The sequence below is a fragment of the Caretta caretta genome, chromosome 6 (genome assembly GCF_965140235.1).
Source record: "Caretta caretta isolate rCarCar2 chromosome 6, rCarCar1.hap1, whole genome shotgun sequence".
NCBI classification, from domain to species: domain Eukaryota; kingdom Metazoa; phylum Chordata; order Testudines; family Cheloniidae; genus Caretta; species Caretta caretta.
Window position 1 is genome coordinate 111390307 of NC_134211.1, and position 25034 is coordinate 111415340.

Below are 25034 nucleotides of genomic sequence, written 5' to 3' on the forward strand. Positions count from 1 at the left end.
TGAAACCTAGCCTTCAGAATCACTACGAGTTTGAGGAATTACAATTTCAAAGCGAGGAATGATTTCCTTGTTAAAGCTTGAAAGCACGCCACATAGTTTAAGCTTTAAGTAAATTTCATACAAGATGATAATTATGTAGCTCATGCAACATGAATATTCCATGTACTTACTCTCCAAGGCAACCTAATGTGTTCATTTGAATTTTGTAGCAAAACTCTCCTGGGACACCCTGATCTCCAAGCAGAGGTAAAGACTGAGAATCTCCCTCAGTTGTTACCATCAGAAACTTGGGATAAACTGAAAAAGGACTACATGGATTCTCTAGAGGTAAGACTTTGGGCCCTGTTGTCTGGCTTATACAGGAGCAAATAATTCCAGCCTCCTACATAGAATATTCAGATGTCTCCACAGGGGAACACTCACCACCAGAGCTGCCTAGTGGTCGGGGGGAGTACAGCAGGTTGTCTCCTTCCCTGTTGTGCCCCCTTGTCAGTTATAGCTGTCTCTTGTAGGGCTGTCCCTTCTTTTGAGGCTCAGCCCTCCGGCTGGGTCACACGTCTCAGTCCAACCCTTTCGGGGTATACCAGAAAAAAGTCTGATCACACGGAAGTCTTTCAGCACCTGCATGGGCTTCAGGGCCTTCCCCAGCTGGATTCTTCACCAAAGTAAAGGCTCCTATTGATGTCCCGTTTTTTGAAGTTGGTAGGAGAGTCCGGGCCCACCATCGCCACTGGACTCCTATCCAGGGCCCAGTGGTGGGCAGCTAAGTTTTGCACCTTGAGGTGCTAAGCAGCTGCCTCCATGAATCACTTCCTACATAAATCTCCCTTTTCTCCATGGGATAAATTAATGAATGGCAAATAACGTTTTTGACCTTTACAATCCATCATCAGTCTCTCCTTTGCGGGCTTTGTCAGATCTACATTGCCAGGTCTCAGGGAGCGAGAGCTTCTAGGCAGCACTTCTCTTACAGGGTTTGATGCTACAATAAGCTGAGCATCCTTGACTCCTATTGATATGGGGCACTCAGCACCAGGCAGAACCTGGCCTTAAATGAACAGAAAGAGGAAATGGAAGTGTGCTGTCTAAATGTACTGCTTGATTCCGATCTATTACACTGATGTGAACGCAGAGTAACTCCAGTGAAGTCATACCAGATTCTGATGTCTTTCCACTCAACAGGATCTTAATTGATCAGTGTGCCCGACTGACTTCAGTGGGACTGCTTACGGAACAAGGCGTTATTCAGGACGAGTCAGGGCATCAGGATGTGGCTTTTTATGATTAAAATCAGCATTTCCAACCCTTTCTCCTATGGACTGTTTTGTTTCACCAGCAGCAGGAGGACAGATTTAATATTCAGGAAGCAGAATTTGGTCCAGTCCTCCCAGTGTCAAACCAGAGTAACTCAAATTTTAATGCCAGAAGGGACTGTTAGATCATCTAGTCTGACTTCTTGCATAATACAGGCCATAGAATTTCACCAAGTTGATCCCACATCAAGCCTATAACTTGCAGTTGAGTATATCTTGTACAAAGACATCCAGTCTTGATCCATAGACTAAGTGATGGAGAATCTACCACAGCCCCAAGTAAACCATTCCAGTGATTAATTGCCTTCACTGCAGAAAATCTGTATCTTCTTTCTAATTAGTGGAGTGATTTCAGATTGAGTGTAACTGAGTGCCGAATATGATCCTTGAACGGTAACGGTCTCCTGATTTCCATTGGGGTTCTATAAAGATGGTAAAGGGTTTGAACATAGGATTTTTTTTTTTTTGCACATCAGTTTTATACAGGTGGCTAATAGCTAAACGTGGCACACCAGCTAGGTGCCTGTGATTTGTAGGATGGTAAGAAAAATTTGCTTTGTAGTGAATATTCCGGGTCTCAATTGCTGCCCCCACATAAAAGTCAGCAGGAGGGAGAGATTGTACCTCCCTTACTCCCACTGGTAAGCATGAGTCTCATGAACAGCAGCCAAAAGCACCCATTCTGGGAGTGAGCACTCACCCCCATGAGCAATGGTGGCAAGGTCTAGCGCCAGGAACGTCTGCTGCAGAGCAATGCGTGAACCTTTCCAAGCTCCTCTTGCACGATGCTTTCCCAGGATGTGCACTACACAGTGTCTGTTTATTAACCTCTGTTTGTTTTATTAATGCTGATCTGTAGTTTTCCATCCCTCTCCCCTCGCTCCCCTTTAACATTTAGGAGAAAATAAAGCGCTATTTGGATAACATTCTGAAGCTGGAGACCACAAAAAAGTGGGAGGAAAATCAGCCAGAAACCTCGCAAACCGAGTACGACTCGTCGCTGTCCTTGGATATTCAAATGGTATTTGATGAGCTTGTATAAAGTACATTATTAAATATTCCATTCTGGTATGTAGGTGCTGCCTCCTGTGTTAGTCACACACTCGCAGAATACATTAGGAAGGGAAAAAATGCCGTTTATTACACCTTTTAGTTCTACCACTCGCCTCTTAGCTGCAAATTAAACCTGCTGTCAGTTGTGTCACAGACATAATGGGCAACTGATTTTAAAGTCTTTAAATCTCTTTGATTAGAATTTTTTTTTAAATGGTTTGTTAGAAAAGCCTCTCCATTGAAAGAGCTACTTTGTTCCAGGGCTGCTGCAACCTCTGAAATGCTGCTGGTAGAGTGACAGCCACTCCAATTTAAACAGTATGAAAAAACCAAAGCTCCTACTAGCTTCAGGGGCTGCAGGATAATAAAGCCAGGAGGGTTTGGGATTCATTTTCATGACTTTCAAAGGGTTGAATCATTTCAATTAAATAATACTAGGGAGGAAAATACCAAAGATTTTTATTCTATTGCCATGACTCACTTTTCATAGAAGAATATTGCACATTTTTGATAACCAGAAAGACAGATTTGAATGGGATTAGCAGATGGGTAGGATGTCATGGACGGCATTTGAGCAATACTGTAGCTTGTCTAACTTTCCAGACACAGCTAAAGTTGTGTGACTAGGAATTAGGATGGACCATGGGGTTGGGGGAAGGGGAGGAGAAAGGGGACGGGAAGATAGAGAGAATGAATTACAATAGTCAGTACAGGAAGTGATTCAAGTACAATAAGGATTTTGGAGTTAAAAAGGCGCTGACCTGCTCTCAGTACAGCTTGCGTGAGCTGGGGTCAAGGCAGCTTCAAGCCACTTTTGTGGCTGCCTGATCACTACTCTGACTCTTAAGTTAGAGCTCCATAGCTGCCCTCCACCAGCTGGAAGAGAGGAAACCTTCCACTGATCCATGCACATCTCCCCAGTGTTCAGACCAGCTACTCATGCTGGGTGCTGGGCAGAGAACTGGGCTTTAAACAAGGGCTCCGAAGAGAGAGATTTGCATCAAGGCATTTCAGGGCTGTTGATAATTTGTCTTGGGTTGCTTAGACAGCACGTTGAAACATCAGACATGAATTACCACACCGTAAATTCTTGGTCCAGTCTGGATTATTGTTTTAAAAAGAAAGTGCCAAAATAAGTCTGATAAATATCATGGGGCTCTCCCCCTAGATATGCAGATCACTAACATTAGTGCTGACCCAGCTTACACAAGTTAATTGGACAAAGGCTTTTCTGCTGTTCTTCTTCCATTCACTGGATTCTCATCTGACTCTTTTCTAGCTCATTGGACAGCATAAGAAGGGATCTGGCAAAATCTTGGAAAGTCTGGAAACTGTAACTCTTGAGATCAGCATAAGAGAACTGAGAGAATTCATACCAAGGTCACTGCGGCTTCTGGCAACACAGTCCTTCCAAAATGAGTATCCTGGTGCCAACGCTCAGTAGTAGTATCCATACTGTGGGCCAAACACTAGTACCGGGCTCGCATGTGCTTGTTTCTAGGAAAATTAGGATTCATATGAATTCTTGTGAGCCTGACAAATTTAACAGAGGATCTGAGAGATTTCCAAAACAATCAACATACACAATAGTAAACAGACAGATGGGAGCATGAGTCTCCCATACAGCATGTCTCCCATACATCTGGTGTCAGCTCTGTAAACAGGGATGGCTGAAAAGAGGTTTTCTATCTGTCAGTATTAACTGGATTTCCAGTTGTCTCTGTGGTATGTAAGTACTGGACAACAATTAAACACAGTACTGAGCATGCCCAAATAAGGGACACAGGCCTCAATCCTGCATTATTGAAACCAATGAGATCTTTGCCATTAACTTGAATGGGCCAAGGATCAGGCCCAGAATATGCACAACTCATTTCTAGCCTGACTTCTGAATCTCACTTAACTTCACTCTGTTCTGGCAGTAGAGATTATTCTGCCCCTTAGTTGGAATTATGTACTTTCTGCATGGGAGTAGCCACTGGAGTTATGGCTAAATGCCTATATTTTAATACCTCTGAGGTTCAGGTCCCTGTGTCATCTTTAGTTCTCCAGATCAGTGCTACTCAAAGTGGTGGTCCGCGGACTGGTGCCGGTCCACGAGCCATCGGCTGCCTGTCTGCGCGCACATTGGGGGAAAAAAATGCCGGTCCCCCACACCAGATAGCTTGAGAAGCACGGCTCTAGATCATCCCATGGATTTGGGACACACCCTGGAAAGATTTGGGTTCCATAGATGAAAAAGTTATTTCCTCATCTTGGGACAGGTCTAAACCTCCTACGGTCCATGGTTTGTTGTATTTAAGTATTCCCAGTTTTCAAATCAGCACCCTGAAGTTGAAAAAAGAGAAGGACCTTTCAGCATGAATCAACTCAAACAGAGACTAAAAATAATTGTGCATTAACTGGTGAAATTTAGCACCTCAGGAATGAGCCAGATGGGTAGTTTGCTATTAAGTATTTTACAAAATCAAGTGTGGAAGACTGAAAATTGCTTTTCTAATATGTGAAATTGTAGCATTTTGTGATGCATGACAGGTATTTAAAATATTTTAAAGACAATAATTACCCCTCAAAGTCTCATCTCTAATCTCCCAGTTACCATAGGGAAATCCTGGGGAGTTCACACCAGCAGTTTGTCTGAGATTTTTTTAAGAAGAACAGTATTTTGGTTTCACCATTAAAAGTGATTGAGCTAAGGATGTTCCTTTCCTTTTTATTTATTTTTTTAAAACTTCCTTCCTATAAACGGAATTCCAAAGGAAGATAAGCACCTGACTGAATAACTCACTGGAATGTACTCTCTAACGTATGCGTTTTCTTAGACAGCATACGCAAATGGAAGTTGTCAGTCTGAATAAGTCAATCTAAAACTAACAGAGCAATAAAACAAGAAAGAACGAAAGTAAAGTCTCCATGAGAGTGTGCATTGTGTGTCTCCTCCAAAAGTCTGTATGGACCTCAATGCAAAGTGGCTGCTTGTCTCTGTACATACCAGAATCCTTAAAGGTGCATTATATAGGAAATATAGACCTGATTCCCCCATATTTTGTCAGTGTGGTGTGATTGAGGTGTTTTGCCTTGCTCATATTTGGTTTCTGTTGTAAATGAGCCTTGAGCTAAAGCACTTTCTTGTGGGCTAAAGTAGGTATGCGTTACACTGCTCCAAAAGCTACAGAAATGCTTTAAAAGCCCACTTATCAATGACATGTTTAATCACTCATAACTAAAGATCAGAATTTTCTCCAGTACCCTTTCATGGGGAAAAATTTCTGGAATCCATCCTGAGCTTTGCTGATTTCAGATTCAAGCAAGCACATAGCCAAACAATGATTATCTATGGTATATCTTCTTCTAACACACATGCACATGAGAACAGCATGGGCAAGCAGTGAATTTGTCTATTTATCCCCAAGTACATGCAGCAGGGTCACTCCAGCTCTGTTAGTTAAAGAGTTCATTAAGAACTCTACCCTGTTTTATTTACAATGACTTCTGAAATTTCTGTTGCAGATTCAGGAAGGCATTTGTGGAGTGGTACAAAGAGAGAGAGGATTTGTTGTTTGTGCCATATTTAGTAGCCTACGTTAACAGCTTCCGTGATCTGATGTAAGTCTGCATTTCCCTTATAACATCTTTATGATTTTTGGGGGGGTGGAGGTGGGGGAGGATGTCTGTTGGATCTTATTGTTTAGCAAAGAAAGAAGGAAAAAATTATGCCCCACCAGAGTCAATGGGCCAGAATCATCCTCAGTGTAACTGCAGGGCAACAATGGATTTATGCCAGGGATGGATTTGGATGAGTTACTCCAGATTTGCATAGCAGTGCTTATTTCCCAGGGTAGAATTTAGCTCAGAGTTAGGGACACAGATGAAAGCTCAGTTTGTCTGGGAAATGGGGATGGAGTAACAGAAATGTTTGGTGTTCAGAAAAGGGGTTTAGATTCCAGTCAATTTGCAGATTTCAAAGACACATGGTCATGGTTTAAAAAACAAAGAGCATGTAAACAGCAGCATAATCTGATGGCTGCTCCCTTTGGCCTTAGAACAATGCCATAGAAAACATTTAGCCTGTAAAGAAACTCTCAACATAATTGCTGGCTGTGGTGATTTTTAGGGATTTGCGTATGTCAAAGATAGACTTAGAGCCAGGTTTTCAGATCAATAATAATGCCTAGCTTTTATATAGGGCAGTACATCAGCAGATCTCAAACACTTTACAAAGGAGCTAATAGCCCCTGATTTGTGCATGTGCCTATTAGCACATGTCTAACTGCCAAATCAGCATGCTGCAGTTTGGCTGAAATTCACCCCACACATAGAAAGCCAGAGGGTTCAGGCTGTAAGCGGATGGAGTCATCGGAGGTGAAATCTACCCCCCAGCACAGGACCAGGACTGCCTCACACTCTGGGGCTGCTACTCCAGTCTGGGCAGCAATAACAGCTGCTGCTTCCATGAGGCACTTGGACCAGGGGACCCACAGCCTCTCCCACACCCTGCCTCCTGCATGACCTGGCCACACCCACCCACCCCACACAATGCATAAGAGGTTTTGCACTGGCCCTGTGCAGCAGGGGTGAATTTCATCCTACTGGATTTGTGCAGCCAACTTTTCCAAGCACCCATATCTGGGGTCCTTTGAAAACAAAACCCCTTTCAGGTATATCATGGTGTTTATGATTTACCCGGGTCCACAGAGAACTCAAATTCCACATTCCTAAAGGTGATGGGAGATGTGAGATGTATCACACATCAATTCTGAGCTCACTCGCACCATTGGAAATCAGAAGTAACTAATAGCATCAATCGAGTCACACTCCATAGTGAGTGAGGTCAGAATAGGCCCCCGGAATATGGTTTTAAGTTAACTCGTGCAATTAATTCAAAAAAATTAATCGCAATTAAAAAAAATGAATTGTGATTAATCGCACTTATAACAATAGAATACCAACTGAAATTTATTAGATATTTTTGAATGCTTTTCTACATTTTCAATATTGATTTCAATTACAACACAGAATACAAAGTGCACAGTACTCACTTTATATTATTATTTTTTATTACAAATATATGCATTGTAAAAAATGATAAACAAAAGAAATAGTGTTTTTCAATTCACCTCATACAAGTATTGAAGTGCAATCTCTTTTTTTTTTTTGGTGTTTTTTTGGTTACATAACTGCACTCATAAACAAAACAGTGTAAAACTTTAGAGCCCACAAGTCCACTCAGTCCTACTTCTTATTCTGCCAATCGCTCAGACAAACAAGTTTGTTTACATCGACGGGAGATAATGCTGTCTGCTTCTTATTTTCAGTGTCCCCTTGAAAGTGAGAACAGGCATTCACCTGGCACTTTTGTAGCTGGCCTTTCAAGATACTTACCTGCCAGATGCGCTAAACATTTGTATGCCCCTTCCATGCTTTGGCCACCATTCCAGAGGACATGCTTCCATGCTGATGATGCTCGTTAAAAAAAAAATATGTCAATTAAATTTGTGACTGTACTCCTTGGGGGGAGAATTGTATGTCTCCTGCTCTGTTTTACCCACATTCTGCATATATTTCATGTTATAGCAGTCTTGGATGTTGACCCAACACATGTTCATTTTAAGACCACTTTCACTGCAGATTTGACAAAACAAAGAAGGCACCAATGTGAGATTTCTAAAAATAGCTACAGCACTCAACCCAAGGTTTAAGAATCTGAAGTGCTGTCCAAAATCTGAGAGGGACGAGGTGTGGAGCATGCTTTCAGAAGTCTTAAAAGAGCAACACTCTGATGTGGAAACTACAGAACCCGAACCACCAAAAAAGAAAATTAACCTTCTGCTGGTGCCATCTGACTCAGGCGATGAAAAGGAACATGTCACTGCTTTGGATCATTATTAAGCAGAACCCATCATCACCATGGAAGCATGTCCTCTGGAATGGTGGTTGAAGCATGAAGGGACATATGAGTCTTTAGCGCATCTGGCATGTAAATATCTTGCAACACCAGCTACAATAGTGCCGTGTGAACGCCTGTTCTCACTTTCAGGTGACATTGTGAACAAGAAGCAGACAGCGTTATCTCCTGCAAATTGTAACCAACCTTGTTTGTCTGAGTGATTGGCTGACGAAGAAGTAGGACTGAGTGGAACTGTAGGCTCTAAAGTTTTACATTGTTTTATTTTTGAATGCAGGTTTTTTTGTACATAATTCTACATTTGTACATTCAACTTTCATGATAAAGAGATTGTACTACGGTACTTGTATTAGGTGAATTGAAAAATTCTATTTTGCAAATATTTGTAATAAAAAATAAATATAAAGTGAGCGCTGTACGCTTTGTATTCTGTGTTGTAATTGAAATTAATATATTTGAAAATGTAGTAAACATCCAAAAATATTTAAAATAAATGCTATTCTATTGTTGTTTAAGATCACGATTAATTTTTAATCACTTCAGAGCCCTAGTTTTAAGTTGCAGCAGCTTCCATTCTCTCCCGTGCATTTTTTGTTAGAATCCACATTAAGCACTAACATCAGAAAGCCTCTAGATGGCGTGGTCTCTCCAGTAATTACTCGTACACCATGGTCTTTAAAGCAGTGTCTTATGTTTTTCACAAAATCAGCTCTGTCGGTACTCTTACACTGACTGCATCTGATGAAGTGAGCTGTAGCTCACAAAAGCTCATGCTCAGATAAATTGGTTAGTCTCCAAGGTGCCACAAGTCCTCCTTTTCTTATTTCTAAGTGATACTAGCTGTTAAGGAATTCCATGCTAAGGATTTGTTATGACAGCGAAGTGAAGGGCAGCGTTGCCAACGTTGGGCCCCAATCCTGCAAGCACTTAAGCACCTGCTTAACTTGATGTAGATGCAGTGGCATTGGAACAGTTTGTATCGTGGGGGAGCTGAGCGCCATTGAACAAAACTGTGAACCCTGTATGTGATGGAAACCACTTCAAGCAAAGGGGTGCTGAAACACCCCTAGTTCCAGCACCTCTATGTAGATGAGTTGGATCCAGCAGGACCATAGGCACCAACTTCTCCTGGCGCTGGTGGGTGCTCGCCCCCCCTCGCCCCCAGCTCTGCCCCGCCTCCACCGCTGCCCCGCCCCCATTCCAACCCCTTCCCCAAAGTCCCCGACCCAACTCCGCCCTCTCCCTGTCCCTACTGGACTCCTTCCCCAAATCCCCGCCCCAGCCCCACCTCTTCCCCACCTCCTCCCCTGAGCATGCTGTATTCCCGCTCCTCCCCCCTCCCTCCCACAGCTTGTTACGCCATGAAACAGCTGTTTTGAGGCAGCAAGCGCTGGGAGGAGAAGCGGGGACACGGTGTGCTCAGGGGAGGAGGGGGAGGCATAGGTGAGCTGGGGTGGGAGTGCTGGGAGCTTGGCTGCTGGTTGCAGCCCCTGGGTGCTCCAGCCCCGGAGCACCCACGGAATCAGTGCCTATGAGCAGGACTATTCATGGATCAAGTTAAACCTGTGCACAGGTGTTTGCAGGACTGGGGTGCTGGATTGCTAAAGTTAGGTTGCCTATTTGGGCACTTAAGTGGCATGATTTTAGAAACGTTGAGCACCTGGATGTGAGAAGCTGGAAGTGCGCAGCACCTGTAAATATCAGGCTACCTGTCTGGGTGCTTTGAAATTTAGATTTAGGTGTCCAGCTTTCGGCATCCAAATATGAAACTTTGGGACCAATGGCTCAGTCCTCCTCCCGCTGAAAAACCACTCAGTAGGGGTTTTGTCATTGGCTTAGCTCGGAGCAGGTCAGCCCTTAATACTACAGAGCAGAAACAAAAATGAGAGTCTGACCATTCCACCTAGCCTGTGTCTACACTAGCCTTTTCCCACCCCAAATATCTAATAAATATGTATACACATTTCCACAAATACGTTTCTATATCTCACATTTCTCTCTCTGATACTTGCAGCCATTTAGTTAAACAAGGTCCAACGCCCATGTGGACACTCTAACTTCAGTTTCAGAGGGGCTTTATTTAGTTTAGCTTTACCCTGTTCCTAATCAACTTAAACTCAACAAACTAAGCCCAGTTTCCACCTAAGTAAGAGTGTTCCCACAGGCTTTTGCCTCAGTTCACTTAAGTTGGTTTAAAAAAAAAAAATCACCGGAAGTCAAACTAGTACAGCTCTGTGTGCAGAGAAGGCCTGAGATGAAAAGCAGCCTTTCTAACACAGCTCTAAGGTTAGCCACAATACTTTATTGCTGCTACTTCAATTTGCTGAAGAGAGCTTTACACAATTGCTCTTGTGTAATGTGGGAAATATAAAGAGGACTTTCTTAATGCCAGACAGAGCTTATCTAGGCTGCTTCGGACTTCACCAAAATTTCCAAACTTCATTTCTCCTTGAACTTGTCACTCATTCCATTCTGGTCACGTTAATACATTCCAAAGTTAACAGTTTATGTGTTTTAAACAAAGTCACATCATTTTATACAGGCACACCTCTTTTTACAGTTCACTGTTCAATTCGTATTGATAAGAGATGCTGCATATAGGGAATCAAGTTGACTTCTACATAATTTATTCTTTGTATTACCATAAATTGCTTATTGTTACTGCCTTCCTTTGGCCTTGACCACTGTTTCATTGTCTCAGACTATACACTTCTTAGAGCAGGGACTGTCCTCGTTAAGTGCTTGGAAAGTACTTAGCAGTCAGTGAGCTCTACTGCAAATAAATCATAATGGACCTGAATCAAAACCCTACATTTGAACTTCCCCGGATTACAGAAATGCAGGTGGCCAATATCTAGATCCAGATCAGAACTGTTCATCTCTGGCTCACCTCTAGTAGTGATACTGTTGCAGAGATGGCGATCTTGTTCAGAAACTTTCAGGGAAGTTTACAAAAAAAATTAGGGAGGTTGTTTGGACTTCTCTCTCCTCCCCCACCCTGCAGAATCCAGGTTCTCTCTCCCTCCATCTCCCCTACCCTAGTAAAAATCACTCTCCACTCTCTATCTATGGCTCTTGGGGTGGGGCCTGGGCAATGCCCCAACCAACCCCCACTGCCGAACAGGGAGAAGGAGAGGATCAGCTCTGAGGAAAGCTGCCTTCCTATGCTGCCTTGGGCTCTTAATTACCTGGGCCATTTCCAGGCCTGGACCTCCTTCCCGGGATGATCCTTCTCCTCTTCCCTCTCCTCTGTCACATTCCCTTTCTCTCTTCCTCTTCTGCCCCCATCTTCCTATTGTCCCTCTGGCTTCTCCTCCCCTGCAGACTGTGCAGTGAGGGACGGATAGCAGGCACGCCACAGTGACTCAGTGCGGTTTGGGGTGGTGAATGCAGCACCCAGTCCACAGGGGGTGTGTTGTACTCAAACTGCCCCATGTGGACTTTGCTGGCTCCCTCTAGGTACCTAGAGGTACACAGAGGTCTTCCAGGAGATACATCAACTCATCCAGATATTTACCTAGTTTTACAACAGGCTACATAAAAAGCACTAGCAAAGTCAGTACAAACTAAAATTCCATACAGACAAAATGAGCCTGTAAGCATTTTCAGTAACAGTGTGCTGTGACACTTATATCTGCTTTTGTAAACAAGCACTTTAAGTGAGGTGTAACTTGGGGTAGGCAAGACAAATCAGACTGTTGAAAGGGGTCCAAGTAGTCTGGAAAGGTTGAGAACCACTGACCTAGAGCGTGTTACCATAGCCGAGCAGGGTCCTCACCGGGCAGTTAGAGCACAACACACACCCCCGTGTATTGGGTGGGGAATTCAGCAACATCCCAACCCATTCAAAATCGCCTCCTGTGAGCCCCTCAGTGCGCAATCCGTGCACGTGCCTCAGAAGTAGTGGAGAAAATCACCCCCCACGGCCTTATGTGCTGTGTTGGTCGGACCTGAATGGCAGTGACACACACACTTTATCTGTGTGCGTATGCACATGTGTGAGCTTGCAAAATTAGTAGATTTAAGCATGAATTCGTAATTTCATAATTATATGTAAAAATTAGAGGGGGTTGGCATCTCTGCTATTGCACAGAAGGAGTAATTCTTTGTGACCATTAACAGATGGAGAGCAGGGAATTTGTTGGGGATGAATGAGATTCCTCTGAAAAATCTGAGCTGTCAGATTATTTTGGGTAAATTGTCCAAAGTAGTAGCACATGATGCCGATCACCATTAAATCATTGCTTTTACTTCTCTCTCTAGGAGAGGCTTACAAACAACATTTAATGCTGACACTAAGGAACTGGAAAATGTCCTGACTGATGTGACAATGAGCTTCAGAAAGGATGTTTTAGATAAATTAAAACAAAAGACGCAGGTAAGAAGAGTTTGGAATGTTTGTGGGACTTGAGCTGAACCCGGTAGTTCAGGATTTATTGCCATTTCCCCAATACACATCTGTAGCGAGGTGGTCACCCACTCTGGCTCTAAAGGGCTTGAAATAGCTCAGGAGAGGGTTGTGGCTGGGAGCAAGCAGTTCCCAGGCTGATTGGGGGAAGCAGGCTCAGCTGTGGCCATGCCCCAATAGGAATCAGCTGGCCCTTATAAGAGGGCAGTGGGCCAGGAGCAGAGAGTCTCCTTTAGCTGTAGAGGGAGATGGGCCTGGCTGCTGGGGAGCTTGAGAAGGTACGGGGTGTGGAGCAGGGCTGGGGAAGGCCAGAGGAGCTGGGAGGCTCCAGACTGGAAAAGTCCTAGGCTGCAGGCCTGGCAGACGGCCTAAGACAGGGTACTGAGGTTGCAGGGGGCAGCCTGCGGGTAGGCAGAGGCAGCAGGTCTAAACCCCCCTTGCCTGTGATGTTGGCTTATACGCTGCGGTCTGCCCCAGTGTGTGTGGGGGCTCAATGGTGACCGGCAGTTGCTAAAGCCTGAGGTGAGGTGGGGATAGTGGGTGGGGGTTCCCTGGGAAGGGGAGACCCAGAGACTGTGGGGGTATTGCCAGGGGGCAGCACCCTGGGTAAAAGGGGCACTGGGGTCCGGGAGGGACACCGGGGGCAAGCGGGACACTGGCCTGCAGAGGATGCTCCGGAGGCTGGAAGAGCTAATTCCCTGAGAGACCAGCAGGAGGTGCCGCAGGGGTGAGTCTCGCCCTGTGACAACATCCTGTTTTCCATGGATAGGATATTGTGGTTATTTCAAAATGCTTCCTGTCTCATTTTGGTACTAAACCTCTCCAAGTCAGATTTCTAGGGTTTAAGGCTTTTCATTACAAACATTGATGCATTGTTTAAGGCACAGGAACAAACAAAAAGTATATTTGGTGGCTTCTTAGCATACTATATCTTAAAACCCCTTGGGTTTCACCGGGGTGAAATTCACCCAAGTGAAGGCAGTGAGATTACACCAGAGATGAATTTGGCCCTTTGGTTTAAAAATAGCTTTCTAGGGGTTTTGTTTGGCCTAACTTATTCACGACAAGTCTGCCATCATGATCTATTACCAACTTCTATCTAAAGGCATATATCAGCACAGTAACAATTAAATGAGTTTATTCTGCCTCGGGGCTCTGTTCAGGTGTGTTGTCGTAGCAAAACCTAAGAGATCTTCCAGCACTACAGTGGCGATCTGGGATAAGAGGCCGAAATGACCAGTTATTTCTCTGGCAGTAGGGCTTTCCCAGATGCTTTGATAGCATGCAGGCTGTAGAAATCCCTGTGTGCACACTGGCTCTAGATGATCTCGCCCAAGAAGGCATAAATGTCTCTGGGAAAAAAGAGGATTGTACAGTGATCTGCCACAGATGGTTTATGAATTGAACATGGACCTGGAAGGGGAGTACAGGGATCTGAGGGGCAGGAGGGAGCAGAGTAGCGTGAGGGAAGTTTGGGACTTGTGCGCCACATTGATGAATTACCTATAGTTTGTCAGCTCGGCGTTTCGCTCTGTAACTTACAGAGAATAAACTACAGGAAACAGTGGTGCAAAGATACATCATGGTAAACAAAGGGAAGCATTTGGGCATAGTCCAGCTCCAACACGATCCAAAGCTCACTAGAGTCAGTGGGAGTCTTTCCATTGGCCTCAGTAAGCTTTGGATCAGGCCTGTCACACATAGGCAGGAGTGGGGCAGAGCCGAGAGCCCTAGCAAAGGAGAAGGCGGCATGTTTTAAAGATAGAACTGGAAAGGCATGAAGTTGGTGAGGCAGAGAGATGGGAATAGTGTCCCAGGTGGCAGGGCATGCAGAAGAAGGGATTTTTGGACCAACTGGGGGAAAGCTCAGCCAGGAGTTGGATGGTCAGGAGCTTAGAGAGACGTAGAAAGAAACGGACTGAAAGCCAAGCTCCAGCAAGTCCCAAGAGAATCTTCAGAAGGAGGGCAATTGAACTTGAACCTCAAGTGAATACCCACTGGTAGCCTGTGGAGGCATTTATGTTATGATGGAGCTTCTCTTGGTACAACTGCACGTGGGCAGCATAATTCTGCAGATGCCAGTGTCTGGAGACCCATGGGCAGACCACAGGGAAGAGACCTGCAATGGTCAAAGAGAGGAGCAGAGCATGGATAAGGATTTCAGCAGAGATGTAACCTGGTGGTGGTGTGAAGGAGTTAATGAGCAGGCTGGGTCACTACAGGTTTAACCTTTACCATGAACAGGTGGCGTGTATATCTGGGAACTTTTCCCATAGCCAGATCCACCACACCCAGATCAGAATGACAAGCAGAGGAGGATTCAGCATGAGATCCACAGACACTGGGGACGGCCTCCCTAACAGGAGGGATTTGCCCGAGCGCATTTTGTTTTCTTTCTGGCTAAGAGTTGAGTATAGAGCTCAGTTTCTGAGCTAGCTTCCAACAGGTTTGCTTCTGAATGATGAGTCACATTCTCAGCTGGTGTAAGTCTGTATAGCTCAACTGAAGGCAAGGGAGCTATAACACTTGACATCAGCTGAACCTTGTACAATATACCAAGAAACAGCCTGACAACAATTATCACTGTGTTCTAACAGTGCTCAGTGACTTGCTCTTACATTCCACTTCGGGTTTCTATGATTAACTGTTCAATTTCTCTCCTTGCCCATAAGATCTGCCAGCTGATGTAAAAAGGATTTATTTATCTAAAGAAATAGTCAGGGGATTACACAAAACCAAAATGTGGGGGGGAAAAACACAGCATCTGCACTTAATCCCCTTAATCAAGCAAAGTACGTACTGTGAGAGCCTCCTTGCCATGGCATTTACCACTGCTCTAGCACTGATCCCTGAGGATAGCTGTATGTCAGGGTTAGATCTGCTCCAGCTGCAGGCTGTCTTTCTCTGAACCGTGGTCGTGTCTAACTTCGGACCCACTCCTGCATTCCTTGTGTGCCCAGAACTCCAGCAGAATTCCATAAGAGCTTTGGGTGTGCAGCAAAACAGGAGTGGGCCTCAACATTACTGGCTATGGATAATATTCTCAAATGCTCCTAAGGGACTTAGAAACATATGGGTAATGTTTTCAAAAGTAACAGGCACTCAGGAGCTTGACTCTGAAATTCAGTGGGACTTAGAGTCTAAGGTAAAGGTACTTAGGCACTGAATAAGATTTTCAAAAGCATCTACACACCTAGCACTTGTTGAAATCAATGGGAGTTAGGCACTTAGGTACCTAGTGTGATCTTCAAAAGCATCTATCTGCATGTTAGGTGCCTAAATCCCACGAGGGGCCAGAAAAAGGGATTTAGGTACCTAAATTTGGATTTGAAAGATGTTACTGTAATAACACTGGCGAATTGGTCTCTTTCCAGCCATTCTTTAGGAAAATTCTGACCCACGAGTGGATGTTAAATAGTGAAATACTGGACTCCATAATGTCAACAACTGTACAATTTTGCCAACACCTAAAACATTTAGAGCAGCCTGTTGACAAGGTATGAATCCTTTTCCTATCATTGCAATTGGCACGAGGTTACAGCAGTATAGATGGTGATCTTATTTCCAGGCTGGGGGCTGACCCTGCAAAGGTCACTCCCTTCCCTTCAGTGGAGCTATTGATATAACTAACAATTGCTTACCTTGCAAACTTTTATGTATGTCCCTTACTTTTTCAAGGAAATAAGCTTTTAGCACTTCCTTTCTACAGCTGAAATAGGGGAATTGATCTCTAAGAGGAACCGAAAGCATTGGTTAGTATTACTGGTCAGTTGTGACACCCTGGCTGCCGGTACAATTTCACATTGTTCCTCCATCTGTTCACCGTGATGCTGCAACCGTCTGGGAAGTCCAGCAAATTGAGGAAAGCAAATGTGTCCCCATCTACCAGGGCCTCCCCCCACCTCCACGTGAAGTTATATGAGCCCTTTTGGGCCCATGTGCTTTACCTTTAATAGTGTGACTTCAACCTTGATGAAGCTTGGAATGGAGTTCACAAGAAGTCAAATACCTTGTGAAAGATCCAGGGCAGGAGACCCCTGCTTTGATCTTTCTGGAAGCTCATGGGCAAGCCTAAGCTGCATCCATGCAAACCATGGCAGATGTGTATACTTGTTGCACAAATGGAAAACAAAAGCTCTCCATTGTGCGACTGTGGTCACCCAGAACAGATCATGGGACACAGAATGACTCAATGCCCAATTCACAAATACAAAGGAGGTATCAGTGACATACTCTACTACTCCTGACACAATTATCTGGCTTAACCACCAAATGTAGAGCAACAATTATAATTCTACATTTATATCTGCCATACGAAGAAGATTGCAGTAGTTAATTTAACATGCTACCATCATATACACTCTGCACAGATCTATACACTTGCAAAATACAAGGAGAGGTAACAATAGCTCTAAATTTAAAGTTTGCGGGCAGCATCCAAACCTATTAAACAGTCCCACATGTTCCCATTAGTTACTGAAGAACCAAATCACCAACATATAATCATGGATCAACTTTGGGTAGACAGTGAGTAATTATATGGCTTCTTTTTGTTCACTGCCTTCACTTCATGTCTAGACAGATAGTGGATGGAAGGGAACATGAGCCATGTGTCCTGCCCAGAAGCATCCACGCACTGCACTGAGTGCTCTTCTGAAAAGTGGCGTTCAGAACAGAATCCTGGGCTGGCATTTCACATATGTGCTGATTAGCCTGGAGATGCTCAGCCCAGGATTCTCCTCTACCTCTTCTGACCTTGCCAAGGAGTTCCAAGGCTCCTCTGCACTCACACCTCATTGCCCTCTGTTTTTTCTTTTAAAATAAATAGGATTTTCTAAGTGATGCTCACAAGTATGTGGTGAGAGAGTACATCACACAAGCTATCAAACCGAGAAAGAGAATGAAGAGAGTCAAGCGGGAAGAGGTTGGCAAAAAGATGAACGAAGAAGCCACGGTCATATATAACAGCTTCAAAGATCTGGTATGTAAAACCTCATACTGCATCATCAAGGCCTTCTTAGCTGCATTACAGAAAATGTAAGGTTGGCTGGCGTGAAACCCAACATGAGAAACAGACGATCGATAGGGCTGTGACTACACTAGGATAGTTTTCCTAAAATCCCCCACTGTTGCAATCACTGGTTCAGGACCACAGAGCTAATTTTCAAAAAGCTCCCAGTGACTTCAAATGAAAATATGGGTCGGGCCCTGCCTCTCCAAACCCTGATTACAACAGGCTTAGATGACAGTGATTAAAATGCCAGATCTACATTAGCACTACGCCCACCTCTACTCCAACTGATGGAGAGAAACCAGAGGGATCAGTGGTGGGATATTTTTAGGAAAACTGTCTTCGTCTGGAGAAGCAGAAGCCGGGGCTCTAGGGTGGGTGATATTTCAGGCTTGAGTTACTGCTGACTGCACCCTTTGTAGCTCATTGATACCAATGTTCAAAGCACTTCAATGCCTTTGAATATCCCAGCCTGAGGGAGCTGGGAGCCCAACTGCTATTGAAATTCAGGGGATTTGAGCACTGAACTGCTTTAGGTTCTTTTCAAACCTCCCAGCTTTGATCATTAGTGAGTCAAGAAGAGTGCTTCTTTGGCAAGCAAGGCAGAGGAAATAGCCACTTGGGGCAGTGCAGACAAATCAGCTTTCTGAAAGGTTGGCATTTGATATCTACCATATCATGCAGGCCCAGGCTAGGGTGACCAGATGTCCCAATTTTATAGGGACAGTCCCAATATTTGGGGCTTTTTCTTATATAGGCACCTTATATTACCACACACTCACCACCACCTGTCCCGATTCTCTCCCCCCACTTGCTATCTGGTCACCCTAGTCCAGGCACAAACCTACAAACTGTTATTCACATGAGTGGGCCTTACTCATGCACTCAGTCCCCTTGGGCCTACTCACGTGACTGCAAAGTTAAACCCTTACTAAAAGTCCAGTAGGATGGTCTAAGCAGCCTTTATGCACACACAAGCTCCCTCCCCACTGTTTCCAGTTCCAAGGAAGGAGCCTGAAAGCAACTTGCTTTTAAAACCCTCTGAACCACCGAGACTAACAATGCCTTAAACAATTAATAATGCAACAGAAAAACTAACCTCAGGACCCTGTTCCCATTAATTTCCCAGACTCACTGCATTGCAATACACCCAAGACATGCTATTATTAGTGTTACATCCACTGCCATGTGTTTATATAGTCACACAGGGAGGCTGCATGGCCTATAAGTTAGATAAGGAGACTAGGAGTCAGATGAACAAGGTTTGAAGCTGACTGCCATGGCTTCACTCCATGATCTTGAGCAAGTTGGTTAACTTATCTGTAAATGTGAATTGTAAATGTTGACATTTATCATTAAAATATAGATCAAAAACTTCACCTATTCTAACTTATTTCTAGGGCTCTGATGTGGATTGGCTTAACTCTGCCATGCATTACATTGCAAACATAATTTCCGAGAAGAACAGACACAAAATCAAGGAATATATTGAGGAAATATGTCGGGCTTATCCAGATGTCAGGTATATGGGGTTAATATCTGAGGGTTTCTCAATGTAAAGTGCTGGAGCAGGGTGTCAAGCCCAGGTTTTTTGCCCCTGAATATTTATATAATTTGCTTCCAGGTTGGTGGTAGCAGAATCAGCTGAACCTTATGGTGCACAGAAGTTATTTCAGGTCCCAGGTTTTACTGTGTGTTATTTGAAGGCTTTGTGCTAGCCAATTTGCAGGGCTCAGCTTTGGAGGAAATGGGTTTGGTCCAGGTCTTAAGATGAGTACCCAAAAACTGAGGCCTCGAAGGTCAGTTGCTGCTTTTGAAAATTTTAACTGGATTTTTGAAGGGGCCGCATCCCAGCCCCTGATTTTTGCTGACAGTCCAGTAGTTTGGCATCTAAATGCTCTCCTTTCTGCCCTCTATCTATTGTGCTTGCAAAATTGCACCTCCAAAATTGGAGGCTGATTTTAAAAACCCATGTGTGGCATGGCAGCTGTATAAGAGAGGGCATCTTCCTCTCTGGGGCAGAGGGGGGAGCAACTTCCTCTTTAAGACCACCTGTATGGATTACAACCCTTCTGAGGGTGAGGCAGAGAATATGTATCCTTCAGGATTAAGGATAAATATCCTAATCTGGCTACTAGATGCCATGGTGGTTGGCATGCTAGAAATATAAATATAGATGGAACACTGATCCTGGGGCTGAATGGAGCCAGGGGTACAATAATGTGGTCTAATGCTAGTTGTTGGTCTTGGTGTTAGGGTGGCTGGGTGGTGTTGGTTCCCTGTGATAGTAGATCAGACTGGAATCTGCTGGTCTCTCTTGACCTTAACCTCTATGGCTATGACTCCAGTGTGGTAGATGCAGATTGAGAATTTTTCCGGGGCCCCAGATTGCTGCAGAAATTAGTCATTTTTTTTTTAAAAGCAAAGTTATGGGTTGAGATTTCCAAACCTGGCCAGGGGATTGTAAGGTTACAATCCAGCCTTCAGTGGCAAAACTACATCAGACAGAGCAGAACCTGATATACATTTCTCAGCTTTTGTTGTTGGCTTTTGAGCCATCCTTTTACACCAAAGTGAATCTGAAGCACTGCTTGTCCATAGTACCTACAAGTCAGGTATGATCTCCTATCCTTAGGCCCCTCTATCAGTTGATTGTTTTTCCATGACTCAGTAAGGAGTCTGCTACATGTAAGGTTATTGTTTCTCTAGAACTAGAACTTGTATTATTATACTTCAAAACCAATAGTGTAGTGACCTCAATATATCCACCAAACAGCAAAGCTTAAAGTATGTTTCACAAAAGTTAGTTTGTAAAGCACATTGTTGTGTGGTTACCACTGGGCGTTATTTGCACGTGGATTAATTTAAGTGTTAAATTTAGCAGATTGGCTGAATATTTTTGATTCAGTTTCTGTGTTCTGAGCAATCCATGCTCTTAAAAAAAAAAAAAAAGGCCCAAAGGGACTTCTGCACATATTTAACTTTAAAGCACATGACACTCTTAAATCTGCCAGATCAGGGCCTATGACAATTTTCATAATTCGCCTTAAACCCCAACTACAAGTAAATGCCAAGGTTCATCAGCTTGGCTTTTCTATTTCTTAGCTTGCCCTTAGCTATTGCTGAGTCTTATAGTCTTTGGACAAACACGTTTTTTGAAAACCAGACAGAGCCTCCTAGCTCTGGCTTGCTTTAGAGCCTAGCTGTCATGACTCAATTAATTCTTCCCCTAAAACTGATTTTTTTTCAGATGGGTTCTGCATCTGTCTGCACCCAGATTTCTAGAGTAGTGTCTGCTACATAAGTCTTCTTTACTAGCTCTAATCTAATTAGTGCCTATCAATTTCTTGAATATTATTGCTCCATTATTTAACAATCAAATACTTTTTTATGTAAAAGGCCTCCAGCTTCACAGGAAAGCTTATTGCTATGAAGGTGGAGATTTCACATTTAATATATAAAACATCTGGGGGGAAAGATTTTTTCAAGGCACAAAGAGCAGGTAAGCACCCAACTCCCATTGCCTTCCAATAGGAGATGGGCACTTAACTCCCATTTTGTCTTTGCAAATCTTGGGGCCCAGTTCTGCCAGCCTTACTCATAATAAATAGTAACCCACCTGGCAAGTGGCCTTGTTGAAGGCAATGATTAAAACCTTCTGCAAGGAGTCTCAACAAAGGTGGCAGAATTTGATCCTCTTACAAGCACTTACATTGTAACCTGACCCGGCAGTTCTTACATGGGCAAGTCTTCCAGCTGACTGAAAAACACATTCCTGGGCACTTGCAGCTATGTTGTATTTTACCCACAACTGCCCATATCCCAGACCATTAAGCTATCCCATTCACCAGCATCACTGATTGTCCCAGAGTTTTTATGGCTCCATCCCCCTCAGCAATGCTCTGTTAGCCCATGTGTTAGCAACTATGTGATGACCGGCAGAGAACACCTGAGATATATTAAGGGATGGAAACTGTTTGGCTATTTCCATAGGGTGTGGCTTTGGTTTGCATTGTTTGGGCTCCCCAAGAATGACACTGAATGATCTTTTGCTTTTCACAGAAAGGAACATATTGAAGCTGTTCTCACCCTCCGAGGACTGGACTGGAACAAGAAAAAGTCCATTATTCAGAAAATAGACAAACTCCAAGAAAATGCAGAAAGCATGGCTGATAGAACGTTCTTTGCCGAGATTGACACTTCAACTGTTGTCACATGCTTCTAAAGACCACTAGACAACAGAAATAAGAGCATCCAAAATTTTTACAGTTCTTAGAATCATAGAATCATAGAATATAAGGGTTGGAAGGGACCCCAGAAGGTCATCTAGTCCAACCCCCTGCTCAAAGCAGGACCAATTCCCAGTTAAATCATCCCAGCCAGGGCTTTGTCAAGCCTGACCTTAAACCTCTAAGGAAGGAGATTCTACCACCTCCCTAGGTAACGCATTCCAGTGTTTCACCACCCTCTTAGTGAAAAAGTTTTTCCTAATATCCAATCTAAACCTCCCCCACTGTAACTTGAGACCATTACTCCTCGTTCTGTCATCTGCTACCATTGAGAACAGTCTAGAGCCATCCTCTTTGGAACCCCTCTTCTAGGTCATGCTCCTAAATGTGACTCCCACTCCTCCCTGCCCATCACTCAAAGCACTGCAATAGATGTCCAGAAATGGACTCATTTCCAGAAGACAAGGACAATGGAGGAGTCAATATATTGCACGAAGAGGTCCCTAAGCAAGCCCTGATAAATACCTAGAGAATAGTTATCAATGATTCACAGTTGAGCTGGAAGGGCATATTGAGCAGGATCCTGCAGGAATCTGTCCTGGGTCAGGTTCTACTCAATATCTTCATAAATTATTTGGATCAGGGCATAGAGAATACACTTATAAAGTTTGCAGATTATACCATGCTGGGGTTGCAAGCAATTTGGAGGACAAGATTAGAATTCAAAATGATCTTGACAAACTGGAGAAATGGTCTGAAACCAATAATATGAAATTCAGTAAGGACAAATGAAAGTGCTATTCTTAAGAAGGAAGAAGCAATTGCACAAAATGGGAAGTGACTGCCTAGGCAAGAGTACCACAGAGAGGATCTGGAGCTTGTAGTGGATCAACAACTAAATGAGTCATCAATGTAATACTGTTGCAAAAAAAGCAAACATCAATCTGGGATTTATTAGCAGATAAGGCCTCAGCTGCAGTATTGTGCCCAGTTCAGGGCCCCACACTCTGGGAAAGATGTGGACAAATTAGAGAAAGTCCAGAGGAGAGCAACAAAAATGATTAAAGTTCTAGAAAATATGGCTTAAGAGGGAAGATTGGAAAAATGGCACTTCTTTAGCCAGGAGAAAAGAAAACAAGACCCGGGAAGGGGTATGATGATAGTCTTCCAGCATGTAAAAGGCTGGTACAAAGAGGAGAATAATAAATTCTCCTTCTTAACCACAGAGGACAGGACAAGAAGCAGTGGACTTAAATTGCAGCAAGGCTGGTTTAGGTTGGACATTAGGAAAAACTTCCTAACTGTCAGGGTGGTTAAGCACTGGAACAAATTACCTAGGGAGGTTGTGGAATCTCTATCATAGGAGGTTTTTAAGAACAGGTTGACAAAACACCAGTCAATGATGGTCTAGGCTTACTTGGTTTTGCCTCCATGCAGGGCACTGGACTAGAATGGTCCCTTCCAGTCCTACATTTCTATTATTCTAACCCTAGCCACTAAAGGCATCCCATGCTCCAAACTTGTATTGGATCATTAAAAGGCTGATCTATTTATTGAATTACTGGTTACATTCTCCTAAGTTTGTGCGTTGTTTCAGATTTGAAAGGGACAGAAGAAACACACTTAGGGCTGGATTGCAACAAGAACTATTCATCTGAGCAGATGTGTAAGGAAGAGCAAGAATCCCCTTCACAGCTGTTCCCACTTCTCCCTTCACATAACAGATGGGCAGAGAACCAACCAGTGCAGCTGAGCTGGCACAGGGTGGGAGATGTAATTTGAAAAGGCAAAGCCAGAAGGGAACTAAAAGTCAAAGGGGTGCCTCTAGGGCACAGTGCCTCCCAGGGCCACAGCTGAGATGGGACCTGGTGGCCCTAAATTTTTCTGGCACCTCAATAGATTTCACCACCAATTGGTTCCCTTGTTGGACTGTAGATCCCTTCTCAGATGCATCGTGCCATTGGTATATGGGCCAACTCCACTTCTGTGGGCAGAAGGCTGAGGAGCACTAGTGGGATGAGGCAAATGGTGAGGGGCCAGAGAGGAGTAGCTTGTGCAGGGGTTCTTCATACCCATTGTGGTGCTAAGTTGTGTTGTAGGGAACTCCATCTGCTACGGGGTGGGAAGGATGGAGATTTAAAGGTGACTGTAGGGCTACTGAATCCACCCCTGAATCTTAGCTACCTCTGAACAGGAGGGATCCTTCTACAATCCTGGAAGGATCTGCAGGCCTACAGCCCTGAGAAGTGTCAAGAACAAGGCAAGGATGTGAAGTTTTGAGTAATAGGTCATGGTGCACAGCCCATTTACACTCAGACTGTGTGCAGGGAGCTAGCCATGGCACAACCATGAAAGCACCAAACTATTGACATATGGGAGCAGAAGGTGGGTGTTTTACTTCGTGTTCCTACCATCCCTGTTCTTCCTGGAAATCCATGACAATCTGCCAGCAGTATTCAGAAGGCAAATGCAAGGCAGATGCCAGCAGCAACATTAGACCAGATCCTCAGCTGGTGTAAGTCAGTATCACTCCAAACAGATTTATATAGTGGAGGATCTATACCCATAACCTGGATGTAATGGGCCAGAGCTTCCACAAAAGGAACTTATTGGCACTTTGCCTCTAACCTTTCTATCCCCCTCAGTGATAGGCCCTGGGCATCTCTTTGCTCTAGGGAGAGCCCTACTCCTCCAAGACCGGGTTCCTGGCATCAGCACATCTTTCTCACTATGGCTCCTTCAGCAGGGCCAGCGCAACTTGGCCTTTCCCTCGTGGGAACTGTGCAAGAAGCAGATGTCTGCAGTGTCACAGGACAGCCTTTGCAAAACAAGACTGTGTTGATTAGACACCAGGAATACAGGGGCTAGGTACATTGGGTTCAAAAGGCAAAGCCTAAATGCAGAGCTCTTGCCCCTGGTCTGGAAGGCAGCCTGCATGCTTGCAGCTAACCTCCCGCTCTGAGGCTCATCACTGAGTCTGTCCACTTTTCACAGACACCCTGGGCAGCCTCACCAAACTTACTCGACCCTCTAGGATGGCCAGACAGCAAGTGTGAAAATTGGGACAATTTTTTGGAGGGGGAGGTGGGGATGCAGAATAGTTGCTTATATAAGA

The 25034-nt window shown here is 44.2% G+C and overlaps 1 protein-coding gene across 1 annotated transcript in view; it reads left to right on the top strand.

The window, feature by feature from the left end:
- Positions 1-23477, top strand: part of EXOC3L4 (exocyst complex component 3 like 4) — a 36489-nt gene extending 13012 nt beyond the window's left edge. Inside the window, exons 4-12 of the mRNA XM_075129889.1 lie at positions 210-327; positions 2212-2334; positions 3646-3746; positions 5877-5972; positions 12535-12649; positions 16054-16176; positions 17508-17660; positions 19091-19212; positions 21753-23477. Of these exons, the coding sequence (XP_074985990.1) occupies positions 210-327; positions 2212-2334; positions 3646-3746; positions 5877-5972; positions 12535-12649; positions 16054-16176; positions 17508-17660; positions 19091-19212; positions 21753-21915 (1114 nt within the window). The 3' untranslated portion in view covers positions 21916-23477. The remainder of the gene's footprint in view (positions 1-209; positions 328-2211; positions 2335-3645; positions 3747-5876; positions 5973-12534; positions 12650-16053; positions 16177-17507; positions 17661-19090; positions 19213-21752) is intronic.
- The last annotated feature ends 1557 nt before the right edge of the window (positions 23478-25034 follow it).